This window comes from Malus domestica, chromosome 16 (assembly GCF_042453785.1).
Source record: "Malus domestica chromosome 16, GDT2T_hap1".
In the NCBI taxonomy this organism is placed as follows: Eukaryota; Viridiplantae; Streptophyta; class Magnoliopsida; order Rosales; family Rosaceae; genus Malus; species Malus domestica.
Window position 1 is genome coordinate 3,804,755 of NC_091676.1, and position 20,351 is coordinate 3,825,105.

Here is a 20,351-nt window from a genome sequence, read left to right on the forward strand (position 1 = left end):
TACCAGTTCGTGAGTCAACAAAACAACCAAATCCCCTTTCACTAACCAGCCAAACGACCAATCTCAACCCTAAAAACAGTCACTGTTCTAACAAAAACAAAAAACAAATTGTCCAAACGACCATCATTGCATGCATGTTTGCCGATTTTCTAACCTGTTGGTGATTGTTCAAAGGGAACGAAAACAAACAAACAATACCAACAGAGTTATCAAACCTGTGTCCACAACACCAACTAATCTCATTTTATTGGACACTAAATATTATCTAAGATGGATCTTCCTACTTTTCACACCACATCCACGCAGAAAACAAAAACCATGTCGATTTCTAAGCACGCCCACGTCCTGGTGTTTCCGTAAACCGCCCAAGGCCACATGCTCCCGATCCTAGACCTCACCCACCAGTTAGACCTCCACGGTCTCACCATAACAATACTAGTCACACCCAAAAACCTGCCAACCCTAACCCCACTTCTCTCAGCCCACCCCCGGACCTCCATCGAAACCCTAGTCCTACCCTTCCCTCCTCACCCCCAAATACCCCCGGGCGTCGACTTCGAGAACGTCAAGGACTTAGGAAGACGCGGAACTCTTCCCGTAATCCAAGCGCTTGCCAACTTTAGCGACCCAGTTATCCAGTGGTTCGAGTCCCACACTAACCCACTGACTTCTTCCTCGGGGAGACACTTAGCATGAAGGGCAAAATGGACAATTTACTGCACAATCCCACTAAAGCTGAAAATCCATGAAGAAAATGAGGGACGAAACCGGAACGGCACTGTTAATAAACAGTACTTTTCCACTGGATTTTAGTATAGAGGTAATATGTATATTATGGGATTAAAAAAGAGTAATGTTAAGTAAACTAATTTTTTTAGACGGTAATTATGTGATGTTTCACATATAGGAATTATAGTGGGTGAAGAAATAATATATCCGAGGTTATTTTAAAAATAATAGTGGGTGTGGAAATCATATTTCAACTTTTAACTTTTTATAATGAGTGAAATTATAATGTAAATGGAGAAATAAGACATTATAGTGGGTCTAATAGCTCTCTAGTATAATTGTAAACATTTATGCCATTAGTTTTCCGATAACAAATTCCTTTTTACTAGCTTGTTAGAAAAAGCCAATTTTCAAAGTGTGGTTGAAGTAATTCAATCAAAAACTTGAACCGATCGACACACCCTTTTTTTTTACTTTCCATTCATTTTTGTTAATTTTTTTATTGTTGATCTAACGAACAAAAAAAATTGTATGAAAAGTAAAAGGGCAATTTTATTTCAACCCTTGTAACCTCTTCCGACATCCAATTTACTTTTTACACCTATGCTATTTTTAATTAAAAAACTAATTGTGAACACGGAAAATTCCTGAAACGAAAGAGACAAGAACGACGCGCACAAACAAATATTTGTATTTGATGATTTTGGGTTACAATCTCTCTCTATTTTGATCCTCTGATTCGATCTCCGTAAGGTGTGTATTTGTGGATGTGCGATTGATCCAAAAGGGCCGTTGGGCTTGATCTAAGGATGAACGTTCTTCAAGGGCCGTGGACTTGATCTTGAAGGTGGATTTGAGCGGATCTTCAAAGGGGCTTTTGGGCTTGATCTTTGAAGAACAGTGATGAACGGGTCTCCAAGGGCTTTTGGGCTTGATCTTGAAGAACAGTGATGAACGGATCTTCAAGGGCTTTTGGGCTTGCTCTTGAAGAACGGTTGGATGTGTGGATTTGTCGACGTTGTTGATCCAAAGGGCCGTTGGGGCTTGATCTTGGATGAACGGATGATGAACGATGGTGCTTTCTTCAAGGGCCGTTGGGGCTTGATCTTGAATTGGTGGATGATTGTTGATCCAAAGGGCCGTTGGGGCTTGATCTTGGAAGAACGATGAACGAAGAACGAAGAACGCTTTCTTCAAGGGCCGTCGGGGCTTGATCTTGAAGGTGGATGATTGTTGATCCAAGGGCCGTCGAGGCTTGATCTTGGAAGAACGATGAACGAAGAACGAAGAACACTTTCTTGATTCTTCGGGAACCTGGATGCTTGAGAGCTTCGGAGTTTCAAAGCTTCAGAGCTTCAAGGTGTAATATGAATTGGTTTCCCTTAAATGAATGAAATGGGCTTGTATTTATAGAATTTTCCAAGGCCTAATTTTGAATATAATATCCCAGATGAAATAAGTCGTTTCTGCCAGGTGTTGACACGTGTCCTATTTGATGACTTTTCCAACTCATTTCAATTTTCGTTGAGTCACACGCTACGTGTAAAATTTATGTAATACATGAGCGTTGACACTTTGATTTATCGGTCAACATTTATTTACCGAAATTTCGATGTCTACAAATGCCCCCACTTCAAGGCACGTCGTATACATGTGCTTGTCACGTGTAGGAGATGCGTTTTGAAGTCCCTTACTGTAGATGTCGATCCAAGGGCCGTCGAGGCTTGAATCTTGAATTGGGCTGGAGATTTCTTCAAGGGCCGTTGAGGCTTGATCTTGAATTGGGCTTGAGATTTCTTCAAGGGCCATTGAGGCTTGTTCTTGAACTTTCGTTTGAAATTTCTTCAAGGGCCGTTGAGGCTTGTTCTTGAACTTTTATTTGAAATTTCTTCAAGGGCCGTCGAGGCTTGATCTTGAAGGTTGAAATTGGACCACAAGGAGCTTCATGTGGTAGATGATCTTTGGCTTTGGTAGTGGGTGAATCGACACGTATTTTGTTGCGCTTTGTTGACTTTCCACAGCTTTGATCTTGAACTGGGTTGGAGGATTTTCTGGATTCCTCCAATTGTTGATTTTCCACAGCTTATTTTTGAACTAGGTTTTGATTCAAAGGTGGTAGACACTTGATCTTGAATCAGACTTGTGATTTCTTCCAGGGCCGTCGAGGCTTGATTTTGAATTTGGCTGAAAGCTTCTTCAAGGGCCGTTAGGCTTGATTCTTGAAGGTTGACTTGAACATATGGCAAGCAGGCACGAGGTGAAGGTGACGACTTGTTGTTTTGTTCCATCTTTCTAATTCACACCTGAGCAGTTTGGTCAGCGGTATGATCTTCAAGATTGATGGGCTCTTCTTCCAGTTGGTGACTTGATCTTTAAGGATTTGATTCAAGGGTGGTGAATCAACACGTGCAGCCTGCAACGCCTAGTAAGTCGACCCAAGAATTTGAGGGTTAAAACGAGTTCACCGTCCAGAGTGATTGCAACTTTGATGATATGAGATACTTTTGATTTTGAAGAAGTAGCGGATGAATCGGCACGTGCTTTGTGCTTGTCTTCACATGCTTCAATGTATCATTTCCCTTGCCTTATCTATTCTTCTGGCAGAATGTGGCATATGCTCGAGTTCCTCAGTTCGGACTCCTTCTGCTGAGTTGACTGTGCATGCTGCATTCTTCTCTGCTTGTTCTTTCTGCACGTTGTCTCCACATGCTGCAAGGTATCATTTTCACTTGCCTTATCTGTTCTCCAGGCAGATGTGACAGCTTCTATGGAAGTACAGCAGCAGTGGGAGACGAGTACTCGAGAGCAGTGCTAGGCAGGCAATCAGGGAAGGGTTCCAAGCAGTCGGTTCCTTACCCGAGTTTGAGTGGAAGTTCCGGCATATTGTTTTCTTTATCCTTGTCTTTGTAGGTAGGAGCAAGGACAAAGGAAACGACAGGGAGAACGCATGATATGAGATACTCTTGCTTTCTACCCTGGTGATATGAGATACTTTTGCTTTGAAGTTATTGGCTTACAGAGGTACCCCAAGGAATAAGGAACACTAAGTGACTCGAGAGGCTTCGTTGGGAAGGCATTCTCGGAGATGAAGAAAGGTTTTGTATGTCTGCCTTGCTATGGAAGGTGAAGGTGGACAGTTATAGGAGGTCCCTTAATACCTGTAGAGGTACTATTCTTTCACTTGTGTCGGCAACTAACGCGTGATTGAACAGTAAACTTTCACGTGCTTTCTCCTTCACCGAAAATCTTCGACAAATTGCCCGTGATTTGCGCAAAGTTGAGTGTGCATATGACAGGTGATGACGCGGATGAAAAAGACTGGCGCCACTTTGATATCTGGGATCGGCGCTTCGACAAATTACCCGTGATTTCCGCAAAGCTGAGTTTGCGTGTGACTGGTGCCGACACGTCTGGAAAAGCAAGATGCTTCTCCGATTTCTGAGCTTGCCTCTTCGATTTTTGAATGGCCTCTTCGAATTCTGAGCTCGCCTCTTCGATCTCTGAAATCCCGTCGAGTGCTGATTTTTTATAGAGGCAAGCAGTTCATTTCAAAGCACACTTGAATTTTTGCTTGTACCTTCTTGCACTTCTAAGATCTCGATTTGTCCGACCTCTTCTTTCTTTAGCACCTTTGAAAATGTCTGGCCCCTCCGATCGTCGTTTTGACTTGAATCTTGGTGAAGAGGCAGTCCCTTCTTCTCCAGACAACATATGGCGCCCATCCTTCATATCCCCCACTGGTCCTCTTACCGTTGGGGATTCAGTGGTGAAGAATGATATGACTGCTGCGGTGGTGGCCCGGAACCTTGTCACTCCCAGAGATAACAGACTACTTTCCAAACGGTCTGATGAGTTGGCTGTTAAGGATTCTCTGGCTCTCAGTGTGCAGTGTGCAGGTTCTGTGTCTAATATGGCCCAACGCCTATTTGCTCGAACCCGTCAAGTTGAATCATTGGCGGCTGAAGTGATGAGTCTCAAACAGGAGATTAGAGAGCTCAAGCAGGAGAACAAACAGTTGCATAAGCTCGCACATAGCTATGCCACAAACATGAAGAGGAAAATTGACCAGATGCAGGAATCTGATGGTCAGATTTTACTTGATCATCGGAGGTTTGTGGGTTTATTCCAACAACATTTGCCTTCGTCTTCTGGGGCTGTACCGCGTAATGAAGCTCCAAATGATCAACCCTTGGCTCCTCTTCTTCCTGGAGTTCCGCCGAGTGGTGAGGCTTCAAACAGTCAACCTCCAGCGCCTCTTATTTCTGGCGCTCTGCCGAGTGGTGAGGCGGCACCTGATCGTCCTTGAAGATCCCCTCTTGTAAATTTGATTTGATTTGATTTTTTTTTTTTTTTTTTTTTTTTTTTTTTTTTTGTATGTATGTACAATGCAAATTTATGTAAAAATTTCTAGAAATAAAATGGACTTTTATTTCTCTTAATACATTTGTTCCTTTTTTTTTTTTCTTTTTTTTTTTTTGCACATGGTGCCAGATGCACCATAACTCTTTAAATATATTATTTGTTTTATTTATTATATATATATATATATATATTTTTTTTTTTTTGCCTTTAATTATGGTGACAGCTGCACCCCTTCCCCTTTCTTCATATGGTGCCAGACGCACCATGTTCCTTCATCATCTTTTTATTATTTTATTATATATTTTTTTTCTTTAATTATGGTGCAGTGTTCCACCATCCCATTTTTTAATATTTTTTTTTTGTATAAATTTTGATGATGGGATGGGGAATTTGCAGGGAGGACGAAGACGACGTAGAGTTGGAGTCGAGGCTTCATGACTGGCTAGTCGTTTGACGGCGGTTATTGAGGTTCTTCGCCATTGCTGTTTGCCACTGCCACTGCACCACCATTGCACCGCCACTGCATTCTTGTTGCCCTGCACCGCCGCCATTGCACAGCGACTACACAACCATTGCACTGCCGTTGCTGTTTTCCTGCGAAGATGAGGACACACCGTTGCCTAAGGACGAGCCGAGATGTTTTTGTGCCATGCAGAGGGTGACCCTTGGATCCTGCACAGAGCTTAAGCAGCAGCAGCTGTAGCAGGCGGGTGGGGATGTTCAAGCGAACCAGTCGTCGCTGCTGCCGTCACGAGGACCCAACCGTCGCTGCTGCGGTAGTTGCCGACGATTCGATCTTCCATTCATAGCCTCAACTCCGTCACGGAGGAGGACGTCGCCGCCGCTAATGAAAACCACCAAGTGTTCATAGCCTTAGCACTTGTTCTTTCGCTGCAACTTTAGGCTTCGCCGGAGCTGCTGCTTTCTTCTTGGAAGCGCTGCCATTATTTTTCTCGTGATGAGCAGTACTCATACTCGTCCTTCTCGAGCTTCTGGTTCCAGTGATCACGGGGTTGTCTTTGGCTTTAGCAGCAGTAGCAGCACTCTTTACTAGTACTGAACTGCCATGCTTTTCAGCTGCTGCATGATCATCAGAAGAGGCCTTGGTGGCGTCCGGCAAAACGTCGTCGTTTGCCGCTTGTTTGCTGTCGGTGGGAGCCGGCGGGTACAGCCTCATGTTCTCGCACAGCGCCGCGTGGGTGTACACCATCTCCTTCACCTCGTCGTAAACTCCTCCCGCTACTGACTCAGACGACGCCGTTTCGTTGATCTGCCTCAAGATCTCGTTTTCTACACATGGGTTCTGCGAGAGAAGCCAGAAGGACCAGGTTAGAGCCGCCGATGTGGTGTCCCGGCCTGCGAGGGTGAAGCTGATGACGATGTCGGTGACGAACTTTGCGTCGGTGTGGCTAGAGCTCAAGAACCGGGAGAGCAGATCTACAGATTCCAACACCTTCGCCTCGCTCAGATCCCGCTTCTTTTCTCTGACAATGGCTTTCGCGAACTCGGGGACTTCTGATACGACGGCACGGAGGCGCTTTTCGGACTCGATTCCGAGAGCCCTTTTGAGTTTCCATATTGGGTGCAGCAATCTGAGCCTGTCGCTGCTGATTTGCACGGCTTCGTCGAAAGCCACTGCGAATTTGGCTTCGGGCAGAGAGGGCAGGAGGTAATCCGGGTCGTACCCGAAAGCAATTCGACAGATGTTGTCGAAACCGAAGCGCTGAAGAATGTCTTGGAAGTCCAGGACTGAACTGCTGGCGGCGGAGACGGAGAGAATTGGAATAAGGCGGTCGGAAAGCTCGGTGTCGACCACCTGTTCGACAAATTTACGCAGAGACTTGGTGTTGAACTCGTGGCTGGAGACTTGGCGCTGGAACTTCCAGTTATCTCCATCGGCGTTGAAAATGCCGTCGCCGAAGAGGTCGGCGAGGGTGGTGCGGAAGGTCTCGCCTTTTTGGTAGTTGGGGAAGTTGGTCTTCAGGATGTGCTGGACAATGTGGGATTGGCGGAGACGACGAAGCGGCGGCCGAGAGAGTGGTGGAGAGTGAAGGTGTTTGATGGGGAGTTGATAAGGAACTGATCTTCTGGCCTTTGTTGCCGAGCTACAGGTCGTATCGCCGGTGCGGACCCGTCTCCAGTAGCCAAGGTGATGGTGTTGCTGCAAGTCGAAGGCACGGATGGAGGAGAAAACTCGGATTGGAGCTTTGAGAGCTGGGCCTGAGCTTTGTTGGGCTCATGGTTTGGGTCTGAGGAGACGGGCCTGATTTTGTAGCTGGGCTCAGACATGTATATATATATATATACATTTTTTTTTTCTTTTTTAGATAACATATGTATTATTATTATTATTTTTTTAAAAGAAACTGTAATTTAATTTGTACAAAGAAAACTGCAAGTAATTTTGTAATAAAATTGACCTTCACTAATGAGACTTTAATCAAATCCTTTTTTTTTTTTTTTTTTTTTTTGATGTGACTGAACTCGAAATCGAATGCTGGAGCTGCCTACGTACCCTTCCAAAGAAAGAGATCAAGTCAAAACGTAGTTCAAATACATTTTTTTTTTTTTTTTTTTTCTTTTTGTGCCGTTTGCAGTTTTAACTCGTGCAGGCAAGGAGCTTTGGGTTGTCGCCTTTTAGGCTCGTGCAGACCAGGAGCATTGGTGTTGCCTTTTATGCTCGTGCAGACCAGGAGCATTTGGTGCCGTGTTGCAGTTTCAGCTCGTGCAGGCAAAGAGCGTTGGGTTGTCACCTTTTAGGCTCGTGCAGACCAGGAGCATTGGTGTTGCCTTTTATGCTCGTGCAGACCAGGAGCATTGGTGTTGCCTTTTATGCTCGTGCAGACCAGGAGCATTTGGTGCCGTGTTGCAGTTTCAGCTCGTGCAGGCAAGGAGCGTTGGGGTTGCCTTTTATGCTCGTGCAGACCAGGAGCGTTGATGTTGCCTTTTATGCTCGTGCAGACCAGGAGTTTTGTGCCATGCAGTTTAGACTCGTGCGGGCCTAGGAGAATTTGTGAATTTTGTCAAGCAATCCGGAAGAGGCGTTCCTCACAATTTTCATAGCAATGAGCTTTGACCGCGTGATTGAAGAAGTCTTCGGGCAAGAAGTCGCGCATCGTGATGGGGACGGACGATCTTCGTGTCGAAGTTTCATCATCTTCAACACGTTCACGTTGTTTTGAAGGTTGACAAGAGCTGCTTTGCCCCCTTTCCGATTGGCGGACTTGTGGAGGAGACGTATGCTTCTTGTGCAATTTCTTAGGAGTGACTTGAGCCCATCCTTTAACTTCGCTTGACTTGGAGCATGCCCCCAGCGGTTGAGGTGAAAACTTCGAGTCGGAAGAGCCAGAAGTGAAGGTGGTATAGTTTGACTTCACCACATCGTCAAGATCTAGCTCGATGATTCCTTTCTGAGCCAGCTTCATGATGAGATCTTTCAGCACGAAGCATTTTTCTGTCGAATGACTGATGAAGCGGTGGAATTTACAGTATCTTGGACTGTCGGTACGATTCATCTCTTCCGGCCGTCTGCACTCAGGCAAACTGATCACCTTCTTGTCCAACAGGTCATCTAGCATGGCAACCACATCAGAGTCGGGGAATGGATAAGTCTTCTCCTCAAGCTCCTTCAAAGTGCGTCTACGCGTCTCTTGATCACGAAAAGCTTCGGTTTGAATCGCCTTGCCTCGTGTGGATATTTTGACGGGAGATGTGTTGACCGTCATCGCTTCTTTGGTGGGTTTCCATGCAGCCTTTTCCACCTTTGTCCCAAGAGCTTTGTCGTTCTTGTAGTCGGCGATCGGTTCTTTCTTCCCATGATGGGCGATGCTCAACTCCATGTCATGGGCGCGAGTGGCCAATTCCTCGAAGGTCCGTGGTTTAATGCCTTGAAGGATGTATTGCAAACCCCATTGCATACCTTGGATGCACATCTCGATTGAAGAGGTTTCCGAGAGCCTGTCTTTACAGTCGAGGCTTAGAGTGCGCCATCTGTTGATGTAGTCAATGACTGGCTCGTCTTTCCACTGCTTTGTGCTCGTTAGCTCTAGCATGCTCACAGTGCGGCGAGTGCTGTAGAAGCGGTTGAGGAATTCCCGCTCCAATTGCTCCCAACTGTTGATGGACTCAGGCTCTAGGTCCGTGTACCATTCAAAGGCGTTTCCTTTTAGCGAGCGCACAAACTGCTTGGCGAGGTAGTCCCCTTCGGTTCCTGCGTTGTTGCAAGTTTCAACAAAGTGGGCAACGTGCTGTTTTGGGTTTCCCTTTCCATCAAATTGCATGAACTTTGGTGGTTGATAACCCCTCGGCATCCTTAAGGCGTCGATCTTCTTTGAATACGGCTTTGAGTACAACCCGGAGGTATTTGAGCTCCCTTCGTACTGTGCCTTGATGGTGTTGGTGATCATCTCTTGCAGCTGCTGGATAGAAAGAGATCCCATGAGTGCCGCTGCTTGGTCTGGCTCCGGCTTCCCATCGATTTTCTTCACCGGGGGTTCTTCGTCTCCGCCAGCTCCTCCCTTTAGTGGATCATCCTCTGGGTCGGGTTTATCGCTGTCCTGCGCCTCCAGTCGGTTGACTAGTGCTGCAATTTGCAAGTCTTTTTCTTCCACAGTTCGGGTTAGCCTTGCGATTGCTTCATTCATTTGAGCCAGCTGCTCATCGATTGAAGTTGCTCCAATGGTCATGACTTGCATGGCTGAACTGTCGCTTGAATCGGCATCGGAGAGCATGGATTCAGAGTATTTCCTTGGGCTTTCCCCCCTTGGTGCCCTTAGTGAGGCTAAGGTGATCAAGGGCTCGTGCCTTGGGTGCTTTTGTTCCCTTGGCAGAGTTGATGCAGAGGTGAAAGAGGCGGCAGAAGTAGCTCTTGCCATGCTTCGAGTCGTGATGCCCAAAGTGACACCAGTTGCGACGAGGACGCTTTTGTTCTTTGCGCCGGTTGCGGGAACAGTTTGAGCCTTCCTTGATGCCATTAATTTTGGAAGTGCGCTTGAATTTCTTGAACGGAGAAAGAGATGAGAGGCAGAGATTGTCCCACTGGGCGTGCCAATTTGTGAACACGGAAAATTCCTGAAACGAAAGAGACAAGAACGACGCGCACAAACAAATATTTGTATTTGATGATTTTGGGTTACAATCTCTCTCTATTTTGATCCTCTGATTCGATCTCCGTAAGGTGTGTATTTGTGGATGTGCGATTGATCCAAAAGGGCCGTTGGGCTTGATCTAAGGATGAACGTTCTTCAAGGGCCGTGGACTTGATCTTGAAGGTGGATTTGAGCGGATCTTCAAAGGGGCTTTTGGGCTTGATCTTTGAAGAACAGTGATGAACGGGTCTCCAAGGGCTTTTGGGCTTGATCTTGAAGAACAGTGATGAACGGATCTTCAAGGGCTTTTGGGCTTGCTCTTGAAGAACGGTTGGATGTGTGGATTTGTCGACGTTGTTGATCCAAAGGGCCGTTGGGGCTTGATCTTGGATGAACGGATGATGAACGATGGTGCTTTCTTCAAGGGCCGTTGGGGCTTGATCTTGAATTGGTGGATGATTGTTGATCCAAAGGGCCGTTGGGGCTTGATCTTGGAAGAACGATGAACGAAGAACGAAGAACGCTTTCTTCAAGGGCCGTCGGGGCTTGATCTTGAAGGTGGATGATTGTTGATCCAAGGGCCGTCGAGGCTTGATCTTGGAAGAACGATGAACGAAGAACGAAGAACACTTTCTTGATTCTTCGGGAACCTGGATGCTTGAGAGCTTCGGAGTTTCAAAGCTTCAGAGCTTCAAGGTGTAATATGAATTGGTTTCCCTTAAATGAATGAAATGGGCTTGTATTTATAGAATTTTCCAAGGCCTAATTTTGAATATAATATCCCAGATGAAATAAGTCGTTTCTGCCAGGTGTTGACACGTGTCCTATTTGATGACTTTTCCAACTCATTTCAATTTTCGTTGAGTCACACGCTACGTGTAAAATTTATGTAATACATGAGCGTTGACACTTTGATTTATCGGTCAACATTTATTTACCGAAATTTCGATGTCTACACTAATATCTCTTTAAACCCAAATTTACTATCCAAACTAATATCTCGTTAATATAATATAGCATTATGTCATTAAATAAAATCCAAAATTGCATAAACATAAAGCAGTATGGCATGCTTTCGTTAATACAATATAGCATTACGTCGTAGTTGATGTAGTACAACACTAAGGCGAGTAGGAATTATGAGAATTTCTTGAGATGATGTGCGCCATGCATTACTGGAGCTGCGTTCATCACTATGACTCCAATGGCTGCTGTTGCTGAATTGTTTATATTTGCCTCCTAATGAACCAATTTTTAATCATTCCAGTGATAGCAAACCCTTGTTTCTTTAGGTTAGCCCAAATTTTCAACCATGGTGATGGAGTGGATTCGAGGAAACCAAATTGGCAGGGGAGGCTTCGCCAGATGAAGCCGCCAACCAATCGATGTTAGCGCGAAACGCAATAACTAATCTTTTCAACTTCCAGCGATGATGGTTGTGAATTGAAACCTAAAAATCCATCTTCTCAACTCTAAATAAAATTGAAATCAAACAAAAAAAATGCATAAATCAATTCATACCTTAGTTGAAGGATTTAAAATTTCAAAATCACCATCCATCGATAAAAAAACTTGTTTTTTCCACAAGAGTCTTAAAGTTTTAGTCAGAATGAACGCAGGATAAACATTGAATCAAATTAGATTTAGTTATTGAGTATGAATTTATTAATAAATTTTAATTTTATTGTTAATCTTATTGTACACTCAATAATAATTATGCAATAGAATAAGAAAAACAATTCACATTTTAATTTTCCAAAGTAAAATTGAGTTTGTGAATATCATCTAACTTTTTTTTCTTTTGAATTTGTTAGGCGTTTGATTTGAATCTCTTTCGCGTATCAATTTCTTCCACGTGTGTACATGTGAATGCTCTATCTAGTCGTAAAGTGTGTTGACTTGGAAATAATTGAAAATATCTACACGGTCGTCCTCCCACTTTCCTTCCCGCATCCAGACTGACTGAGAGCACAAGAAAAAAAGCCATGTCAATCGCTAAGCACACCCACATCCTGGTGTTTCCGTACCCAGCCCAGGGCCACATGCTCCCGATCCTGGACCTCACCCACCAGCTAGCCCTCCACGGCCTCACCATAACCATCCTAATCACACCCAAAAACCTCCCCATCCTAACCCCACTCCTCTCAGCCCACCCCCCGACCTCCATCGAAACCCTCCTCCTACCCTTCCCTCCTCACCCCGAAATCCCCCCGGGCGTCGAGAACGTCAAGGACATTGGCAACCACGGCAACCGTTACATCATCAATGCGCTTGCCAAACTCCAGCACCCAATTATCCAGTGGTTCAAGTCCCACCCCAACCCACCTGTGGCTCTCGTCTCTGATTTCTTCCTCGGCTGGACCCTACACCTAGCCAATCAGCTCAACATCCCCAGAATTGCGTTCTTCTCCTCCGGGCCCTTCGTGGCAGCCGTGCTCGACTACTGTTGGCGTAATTTAGAGGCGGTTCGGTCGGCATCGACGGTTGTCAATTTTCATGATATTCCAGGATTGCCCTCTTTCAAACAGGAGCATCTTCCCAGCGTGGTCCGCCGCTACAGAGAATTGGATCCCGAGTCCGAATTCTTGAGGATATCCATGCTTGCGAATGCCGAAAGTTGGGGGTCCGTTTTCAATAGCTTTCAAGACTTGGAAGCACAGTACTTAGACCACTTGAGGGCCAAAATGGGCCACTCGCGCGTTTACGCGGTTGGCCCATTAAGTCTGTTATCGGCTACTGTAGTTGATGCTGGTAACGGATGTCGGGCCAACCTGAATTTGGACTTGTCGGGTGCCAATGTCGCGACCTGGCTCGATGGGTGCCCGGATGGGTCCGTGGTTTATGTTTGCTTTGGGAGTCAGAAGTTGCCCAATAGGCAGCAGATGGAGGCCTTGGCTTCCGGGCTCGAACGGAGCAGGGTCCGTTTTGTATGGGCCGTAAAAAGGGGCACGGCCCAACAAGTGGAAGATGGGATTGGAGTTGTGCCTGATGGATTTGAGGAAAGGGTTGGTGGGAGGGGTTTGATCATAAAGGGCTGGGCTCCACAGGTGTTGATCTTGGGCCATCGGGCCGTGGGTGGGTTTGTGAGCCATTGCGGGTGGAACTCGGTGCTGGAAGCAATAGTGGCGGGTGTGTTGGTATTGGGGTGGCCCATGGAGGCGGACCAGTTTGTGAATGCAAGGCTGTTGGTGGAGGACATGGGGGTGGCCGTGAAGGTGTGTGAAGGAGAGGATGCGGTGCCGGAACCAGCGGAGTTGGGAAAGGCGATTGCGGAGGCAATGACGGGGGAGACACCGGTGAAGGTGAGGGCAAAGGAGCTGAGGGAGAAGGCGTTTGCGGCGGTGGGAGGTGGCGGGAGCTCTTCGAAGGATTTGGATGAGTTTGTGAAAGAGCTGAACCAACTTAAAGTGGGACGAAAGTCAAGCTAGCTCACAACATTTTAGAGGGCAAATGAACTCCATTGATGCCTTTCAAGTATTATTATTATTTGGGGTTAATAATATGATTAATAACGTTCTTAAATGTACTCTAGATTTGGTTGTGCTAAAAGTAAAACTATAAGAAATAAGAACTGAATATTACTGTATTAACATGCAATTAGGTGTATATTAACAGTATTGATATCTCTCATGACAACAAGTTTATGCGATGAAAGAAATACTAATACGGTTATAAACTTATAAACATGGGCCGATTGTATCCTAGAATTCTCAAAAGGACTGACTTGCTCTTTGTACCTCATTAGGACATTACGACCAATAGCGCAATGTTATATCTTACGAATTCATTACAATGTCAGATCTCTGTTAGTCAATCTACCAATTTAACTGTGAATTGATAACGTAGAAAATGTAGTACCCATATTTTTGCTGACTGGATGCCAACAAAAATTGATCAGTGAATAAAATCAATTTAGATATAAACCTAATCTAAAACAAAATTAAATACTCTCTTAAACTCTTGTTATGCAGATAACCAAACACCCACCTTCTCCCACCAAACACATTTCCAGAAACCATGTCCGCGAGAACCCACGTCTTAGTCTTTCCCTACCCTGCGCAAGGGCACATGCTCCCTCTCCTCGACCTTACCCACCAGCTCCTCCTCCACGGCATCGTCGTAACCGTCTTGGTCACCCCCAAAAACCTCCCAGCCCTGACTCCGCTCCTCTCAGCCAACCCCTCCTCACCCCAAAATACCACCCGGTGTCGAGAACGTCTAGGATATTGGCCCCCACGGCAATCTCGCCGTTATCAACGCCCTCACCAACCTCCACGACCCCAATGTCGCGCCCTCACCAATCTCGCCGTAATCATCGCCCTCACAACGATAGTTGACTAGTATTTATTTACCATAGAAATAATCTTCCTGAAGGTTACATAGGACCATGGACCAAAATATAAATATTATCGGCGATATTTCTCCGATAATATCGTTTTTGTGAGAGGGCGATATTTTCACGAGTATCCACTTAATTATCGTCAATATATTGTGATATTATCGGAGGAATTCGTCGTTGTCATATGGAACCCTACTCCCCCATTGACGACGACCTCTTCGATCACCTCCTCGTCTTCAACAAGATCAGTGACTTGAAAACCCTCGGCCGCCGCTACGTCGTTCTCTGTGGCGGTGAACGACTCCCGACGATGTGGCAGTCATCGGATCCCATTCGTTCGACGGTGGGACCCACTCGAATCATTTTCGTTTGCCGTGAAACGACATGTGGTGGTCGGAACACCTCTAGACACCCACGGCCTCGCCAGAGATGGGTGTGCCTAATCCCGAGCCGATTTCGTCCCAAAAACCTTGGAAAAACATGAGATAGAAATTAAAAATTCACATCTAAGCTTCAATCTAGAACAGAAAAAGGTAAACCCGAAGCTTACCTAACCGGAGAAGATTAAGAAGCTTGCCGGAGAGTAGAAGGAGAGGGAGAAAGACGAGGTTTGATGACGATGGTAATGATGTTTGCACGATGGTGCTGCCGTGTGTGTCTCGGCGATAGAAAGGGAAGAGATAGAGGATTTCGATAGAAAGGGAAGAGATAGAGGATTTCGAGAGAGAGATAGAGTGCAGAGAAATAAGAAGAAGAAAGAGAAAGGAAAGAGGGTCACGGGGTAAGGGACGGAAAGAGAGAAGAGTGATGAGTGATATGGTGATGCCACGTGGCAGTTTGGGAATGTTTAGGAATCTAGATAAGGGGTCCAGATTTAATCAAAATGGGGGGGGGGCAAAATGAAATCTCAATAAAACTTTAGGGGACTTACGAAATTATACATATAATTGGGGGTTGTGGTGTTACATGCTGCACCCACTACCTGCAACCCAGAAAAAAAAAATTAAATAAAACCCTAATAGTTGAGGTAGTTTTGTGTAATTTACCCTAATATTTATTATCTAAGATAAATTTCTATATTTAAAAAAACACCAAGGGATTCAAACCCCTCCCATTTTACTCCTTCAACACCTTGACCACCATATCACTTCTGTTTTTATGAAAATATGCTAAAATATTTATATATATGGTTTTGTTTTGAATTCTTTTTGCAAGAAACAAATCTACACATAGAGATGATGAAGATAGTGAAAATTTTGAACCTCATAGGAACTCTTTGTGGTACTAAGTCACTCATGTATCTTACCATGCAATGTATAAAGTGTAAACTACTGTACTAATTCATTATATATAAATGATTATGGTCAGTGGCGGAGCCAGGATTTTGGGTTAGGAGGGGCCTCTCACAAATATTAAAAAAAATTAAATCGATAGTAGTTACAAAACTGTTAACCAAAACATCATAGTATGTATATGAAAAGTAACCAAAATTCAAAATAACATAGCATTGATAATATTACATATTCCCAATAATTAAAATAATTGTCCTCGACGAGTTTTCATATTTTGAAACCGTTGCATGATAGCCTCGTCCTCTATACTATTAAAAATATCCTTTTCAATATAAGCAACCAAACAATCGTTCATCCACAAATCACCCATTCGATTGCGTAGGGTGTTCTTAACAATATTCATAGCAGAAAAGACTCGCTCTACACTTGCTGTTGCAACCGGTAAGATGAGTGCCAGTGTCAAAAGCAAGTACACTAACGGATAAGTATGATCTTTCTTGGTTCCAACCATCTTTTGTGCAAGATCACTAATTCCTTTCAAATATGCAAACTCACTATTAGAGGTCATGTCCCAAATATAATTCTCAAGCTGTTCTTTGAGTAACTCAAGATCGTGCTCTGAAAAATCACTTGGATAAAATTGGGCAAGACGCATCAATTTTTCTTTGTCAAAGGCAGAGAAAGAATTACTTGGACTTAAACATGCCACACAAAGAAGTAGTTCAGTATTCTTCTCAGTAAATCGATCATTTAACTCAGTGAGTTGTTTATCTATGACATCGGTGAATAAATCAACCCGATAATGGTGCACGTTTGTGATGGGATGAGCTTTTCGGTTTGGTCGCTCTCCACTCGTAAAAATATCATCCATGCTAGGAATTTTAATACGATTCTTGTCACAAAAGGATGAAACTTCATCAAATAAGGATTCCCAACCACTTTCTCGCATCCTTTGCAACCTTCCTTTGCATATATTGACCAAGTTCATTGCATTCACAATATCTTGATCATTCTTTTGCAATGCCTGCGATAAATCGTTTGTGATCCCCAAAACCTTTTTCATCAAGTGTAGACAAAAAATAAAGTTGAAAGATTGAATAAAAGTCAATAGAACCTTTGCTTCAAATTTTTGTTCAGAACTTGTTCCATCTTTTCTTACAATCTCAAGCACTTCTATCGTTGATGAGAACATGTGAGCCAAGCTGATTAAACAATTATAGTGAGAGCTCCATCGCGTGTCACTAGCCCGCTTAAGAGTAGTTTCTTGATTCAAACCTTGTCCACTTGAAAGCTCGTTATTTTCTAGTGCTTCCAAAACTACATGAGCATGTTTCTCTCTAAGAATATCACGACGCTTAGAAGATGCCACCACAATATTCACCACAGAAGAAACCATAGTAAAGAGATCTCCAATTTCAGAATTTTTTTTTGCCACTGCTACTAGAGCTAATTGAAGTTGATGAGCAAAACAATAAACATAAAAGGCAGACTCATTCTCATTTAAAATTAGTGCTTTAAGGCCATTGAACTCACCTTGCATATTACTTGCCCCATCATAGCCTTGCCCACGCAATTTTGATATGCTCTTATCCATGTCTAGAAAAGAAATCATCAATGGCTAACTTGAGTGAGGAAGCTTTAGTATCTGCAACATGCTCAATACCTACAAAGCGCTCTATCACATGACCCTTATCCACAAAGCGCAATACAATGGTCATTTGCTCATTTGAAGACTTGTCTCGTGATTCATCAACAAGAATGGAAAATAAAGAATCATTAATATCACTAGTGATTGCACTGATGATTTCATATGAAATAGCACTTGAGATGTCCTTCTGAATATCAGGTGATGTCAATTTCAAATTTTCAGGAGCATTTTCTAGCATGACAGCCTTTATACCCTCATTATAATGACGTAGCCACCGTAGAATTTCAAGAAAGTTTCCTTGGTTGAGTGAATTTTCAGATTCATCATGCCCACGAAATGGAAGACCTTGTTGTAAGAGAATTCTACTAACACCAACTGATGCACCTAATCGAGTTCGATAATCAATTCGATCTTGGTCAGTTTGTTTTGAGATAACTGTTTCAATATGTTGTTTTTGGTTTAATAAGGCTTCACAGTTTCTCCAAGCATTATTATGAGAACTATTAGGTCCTCCAACATGAATTTCTAGTTTCTTCTTGCACTTCCAATTCTTGAATCCGACTCCAACAAAAGTATCCCCACCAGATTGATCTCCAATATCAGGTTTGAAGAGATAACAACATAAACAATAGGCAGCATCCTGTGATGTGCTATACTCCAACCAATTAGGAAATTGAGTAAACCAAGCAGGATTGAACCTTCTAGGCTTTGTCCCAAAATTTGTGTAGGGAAATGCATGGGTTTTTGGTTGACAAGGTTTATTTTGGAGATAGGCTCTTCGAACTTGGTCTCGAACATTAGGATGATAACTCAAAATCGGTCTACGCAATCCAGGATCATACTGGAGAGTTTCCGAGTTAATTTCCATAGAATCCACACAAGTTTGTTTTGAATTTCTTTCATTGTTCTTTGGACTCTTTGGAGACGGTTCTAATATCTCAGGTTGTGTTTTTCTTTTGAAATATCTTTCCATAACTGAAAAGTAAAAAAACATAGATTGACTAACTTTAAATTAAAAGAAATATGAACATATATGCTAATTTTACAAACTAAAACAAATTAGGCAATAGTTAAGAGAAATTGCAAGACATCAATTTAATCATAATTTATAAACAAAAAATTGTAATAGGAATTGAGAGTAAAATACATACTTTGGGTTGTTGACCAATTAACTAAACTTCAATGTCTTTTTTATGGAATGATGGAATAATTGAATTCTTTAATCTGCAAAAAAAAATATTATTTGTTAAATTAATTTACAATTGTAGATGACAACTTATATGAATTAGCAAATTATAAAAAAAAAATTGAAAATGACAACTATGAAGATTCGAAGTTCATACTCTTGAGGATCATGGAAATTGAAGACTGATAGATTGATAGACTGGTTGAAGACTGTGACATGCTATAGATGAGAGAAGCAGTGTACGGCTTGTGTACCACGGGAGGGATCAGACTGAGAGAAGCAGTGTTCTGACTATTTTTTCAAACTAGCAGCAGAGCAACAGTCGGCTAGAATTAGAGAATAATAAAATACTAATTTTTAGTATTAGGAAAATGAATGGAAGATGAAGTGTTGGAAGTTGGAATAGGTTATAGGTAGGCTTTAGGGTTATTAAAAGAGGGCCGTATATTCTTAAAATATTTAAAGAGGGCCGGATAGTTTGTCTAGGAAATATGAATGATTTAACTGAAAATAATAAAATAATAAGTAGTACTAATTTTTAGTTATAAACAAAAGCAGGATGGGCCTAGGACTACTGTGGTCCTATGGTCCCTCCGCCCCTGATTATGGTGTGTTTAAACTTCTTTCATTAATTACTAAATATTTTCTACACTCACAATGTTTGCCAGCTCGCTATATAATCAACTTAAATTAGTTAAATCCATCATGCAATGCATTTCCTTCCAATTTTTTGTGATAAACTAATAGATAATTGACTAAATAAACATTCTGCAAAGTTTCAATAAAAATTTCCAAGTTTTTCTTACAATTTCCGTGATTTTTATTCAATTTTTATTGATATCGATAATATCCCGATATTTCCATCGATATTTCCGTGTTTTTGGACTACCAATATTTCCTATATCATTGATATTTTATACCTTGTATAGGACTCACAACATTTTAGATCATCTGATACAAGATTATCATTGTTTGGTATGATTTGACTTGTTAAGAAAAAGATTGATATGCAGGATTGTGTACCGGTGATCTTTGAATGTTGTATTGTTTAGGAAGACTACTTTATCCCAATTCTTTATGCTCACAAATGTTGTATTTTTAGGAAGAGTACCTTATCCTTAATAGTTTATGCTCACAAATGTTTATTAATCAAATATTCATCATCTTTATGAAATTAGGAAGATTGAGGACAAGGTTGTGGGTTGAGCTCTCTTCAATGATAGCAACAAAAACTTGACAGTGAGTTGAGCAAAATGGAGTTTTTGGCTCCCATGGAATTATTTAAAGTCACCAACTTCTTGGCCAAAGAACATGACCTTCTGAGGGTCTTTTCAACATGTCTGATGAAAGGAAGAGTACATATGTGACTACTTTGTTGTAGACTTGGATGAATAATGACATCTAAGCGATGGTCCAAAGAATATGAATGCTAGTTTTTTGCTATGACATGCTCGTTGCCATGATAATATATCAGGGAAAATTGTGAATGTTTTGTAAAGCTAATGACTAATTCGATGACACCATGATGGTGAAGAACTACTTTTTGTTGATATTATGATATTTAGGCAAGTTAGGAATATTTTGTAGACAATCTGATGTGTAGGTAGGTTATGAATATTTTGTTGATAATATGATGCCTAGGCAAGGTATAACTAGTTTGTTTAGGTTGGTTATGACGGTTAGATAGATGTACTTTGATGAAAAATAT

At 42.7% G+C, this 20,351-nt stretch overlaps 1 protein-coding gene, 1 long non-coding RNA gene and 2 pseudogenes across 2 annotated transcripts; 1 reads left to right on the plus strand and 3 right to left on the minus strand.

The window, feature by feature from the left end:
* Window positions 1–5,339: 5,339 nt before the first annotated feature.
* On the minus strand, window positions 5,340–7,380 carry LOC139192764 (cytochrome P450 94A1-like; annotated as a pseudogene).
* Window positions 7,381–12,093: 4,713 nt separating this feature from the next.
* Window positions 12,094–13,764, plus strand: LOC103402768 (UDP-glycosyltransferase 89A2-like). Its single transcript, XM_008341523.4, has one exon. The coding sequence runs from the start codon at window positions 12,164–12,166 to the stop codon at window positions 13,604–13,606; it is 1,443 nt and encodes a 480-aa protein (XP_008339745.3). The 5' UTR covers window positions 12,094–12,163; the 3' UTR covers window positions 13,607–13,764.
* Window positions 13,765–15,965: 2,201 nt separating this feature from the next.
* Window positions 15,966–18,307, minus strand: LOC139192765 (uncharacterized; annotated as a pseudogene).
* Window positions 18,308–18,936, minus strand: LOC139192666 (uncharacterized). Its single transcript, XR_011576912.1, has 3 exons — window positions 18,801–18,936; window positions 18,609–18,681; window positions 18,308–18,432 (listed from the first exon to the last, which is right to left on the minus strand). It is a non-coding gene; the product is annotated as an uncharacterized lncRNA (long non-coding RNA).
* Between the last annotated feature and the right edge of the window lie 1,415 nt (window positions 18,937–20,351).

Coding starts and splice junctions, on each gene's coding strand:
- LOC103402768 (XM_008341523.4), top strand. CDS start 12,164: ATGTCAATCGCTAAGCACACCCACATCCTGGTGTTTCCGTACCCAGCC.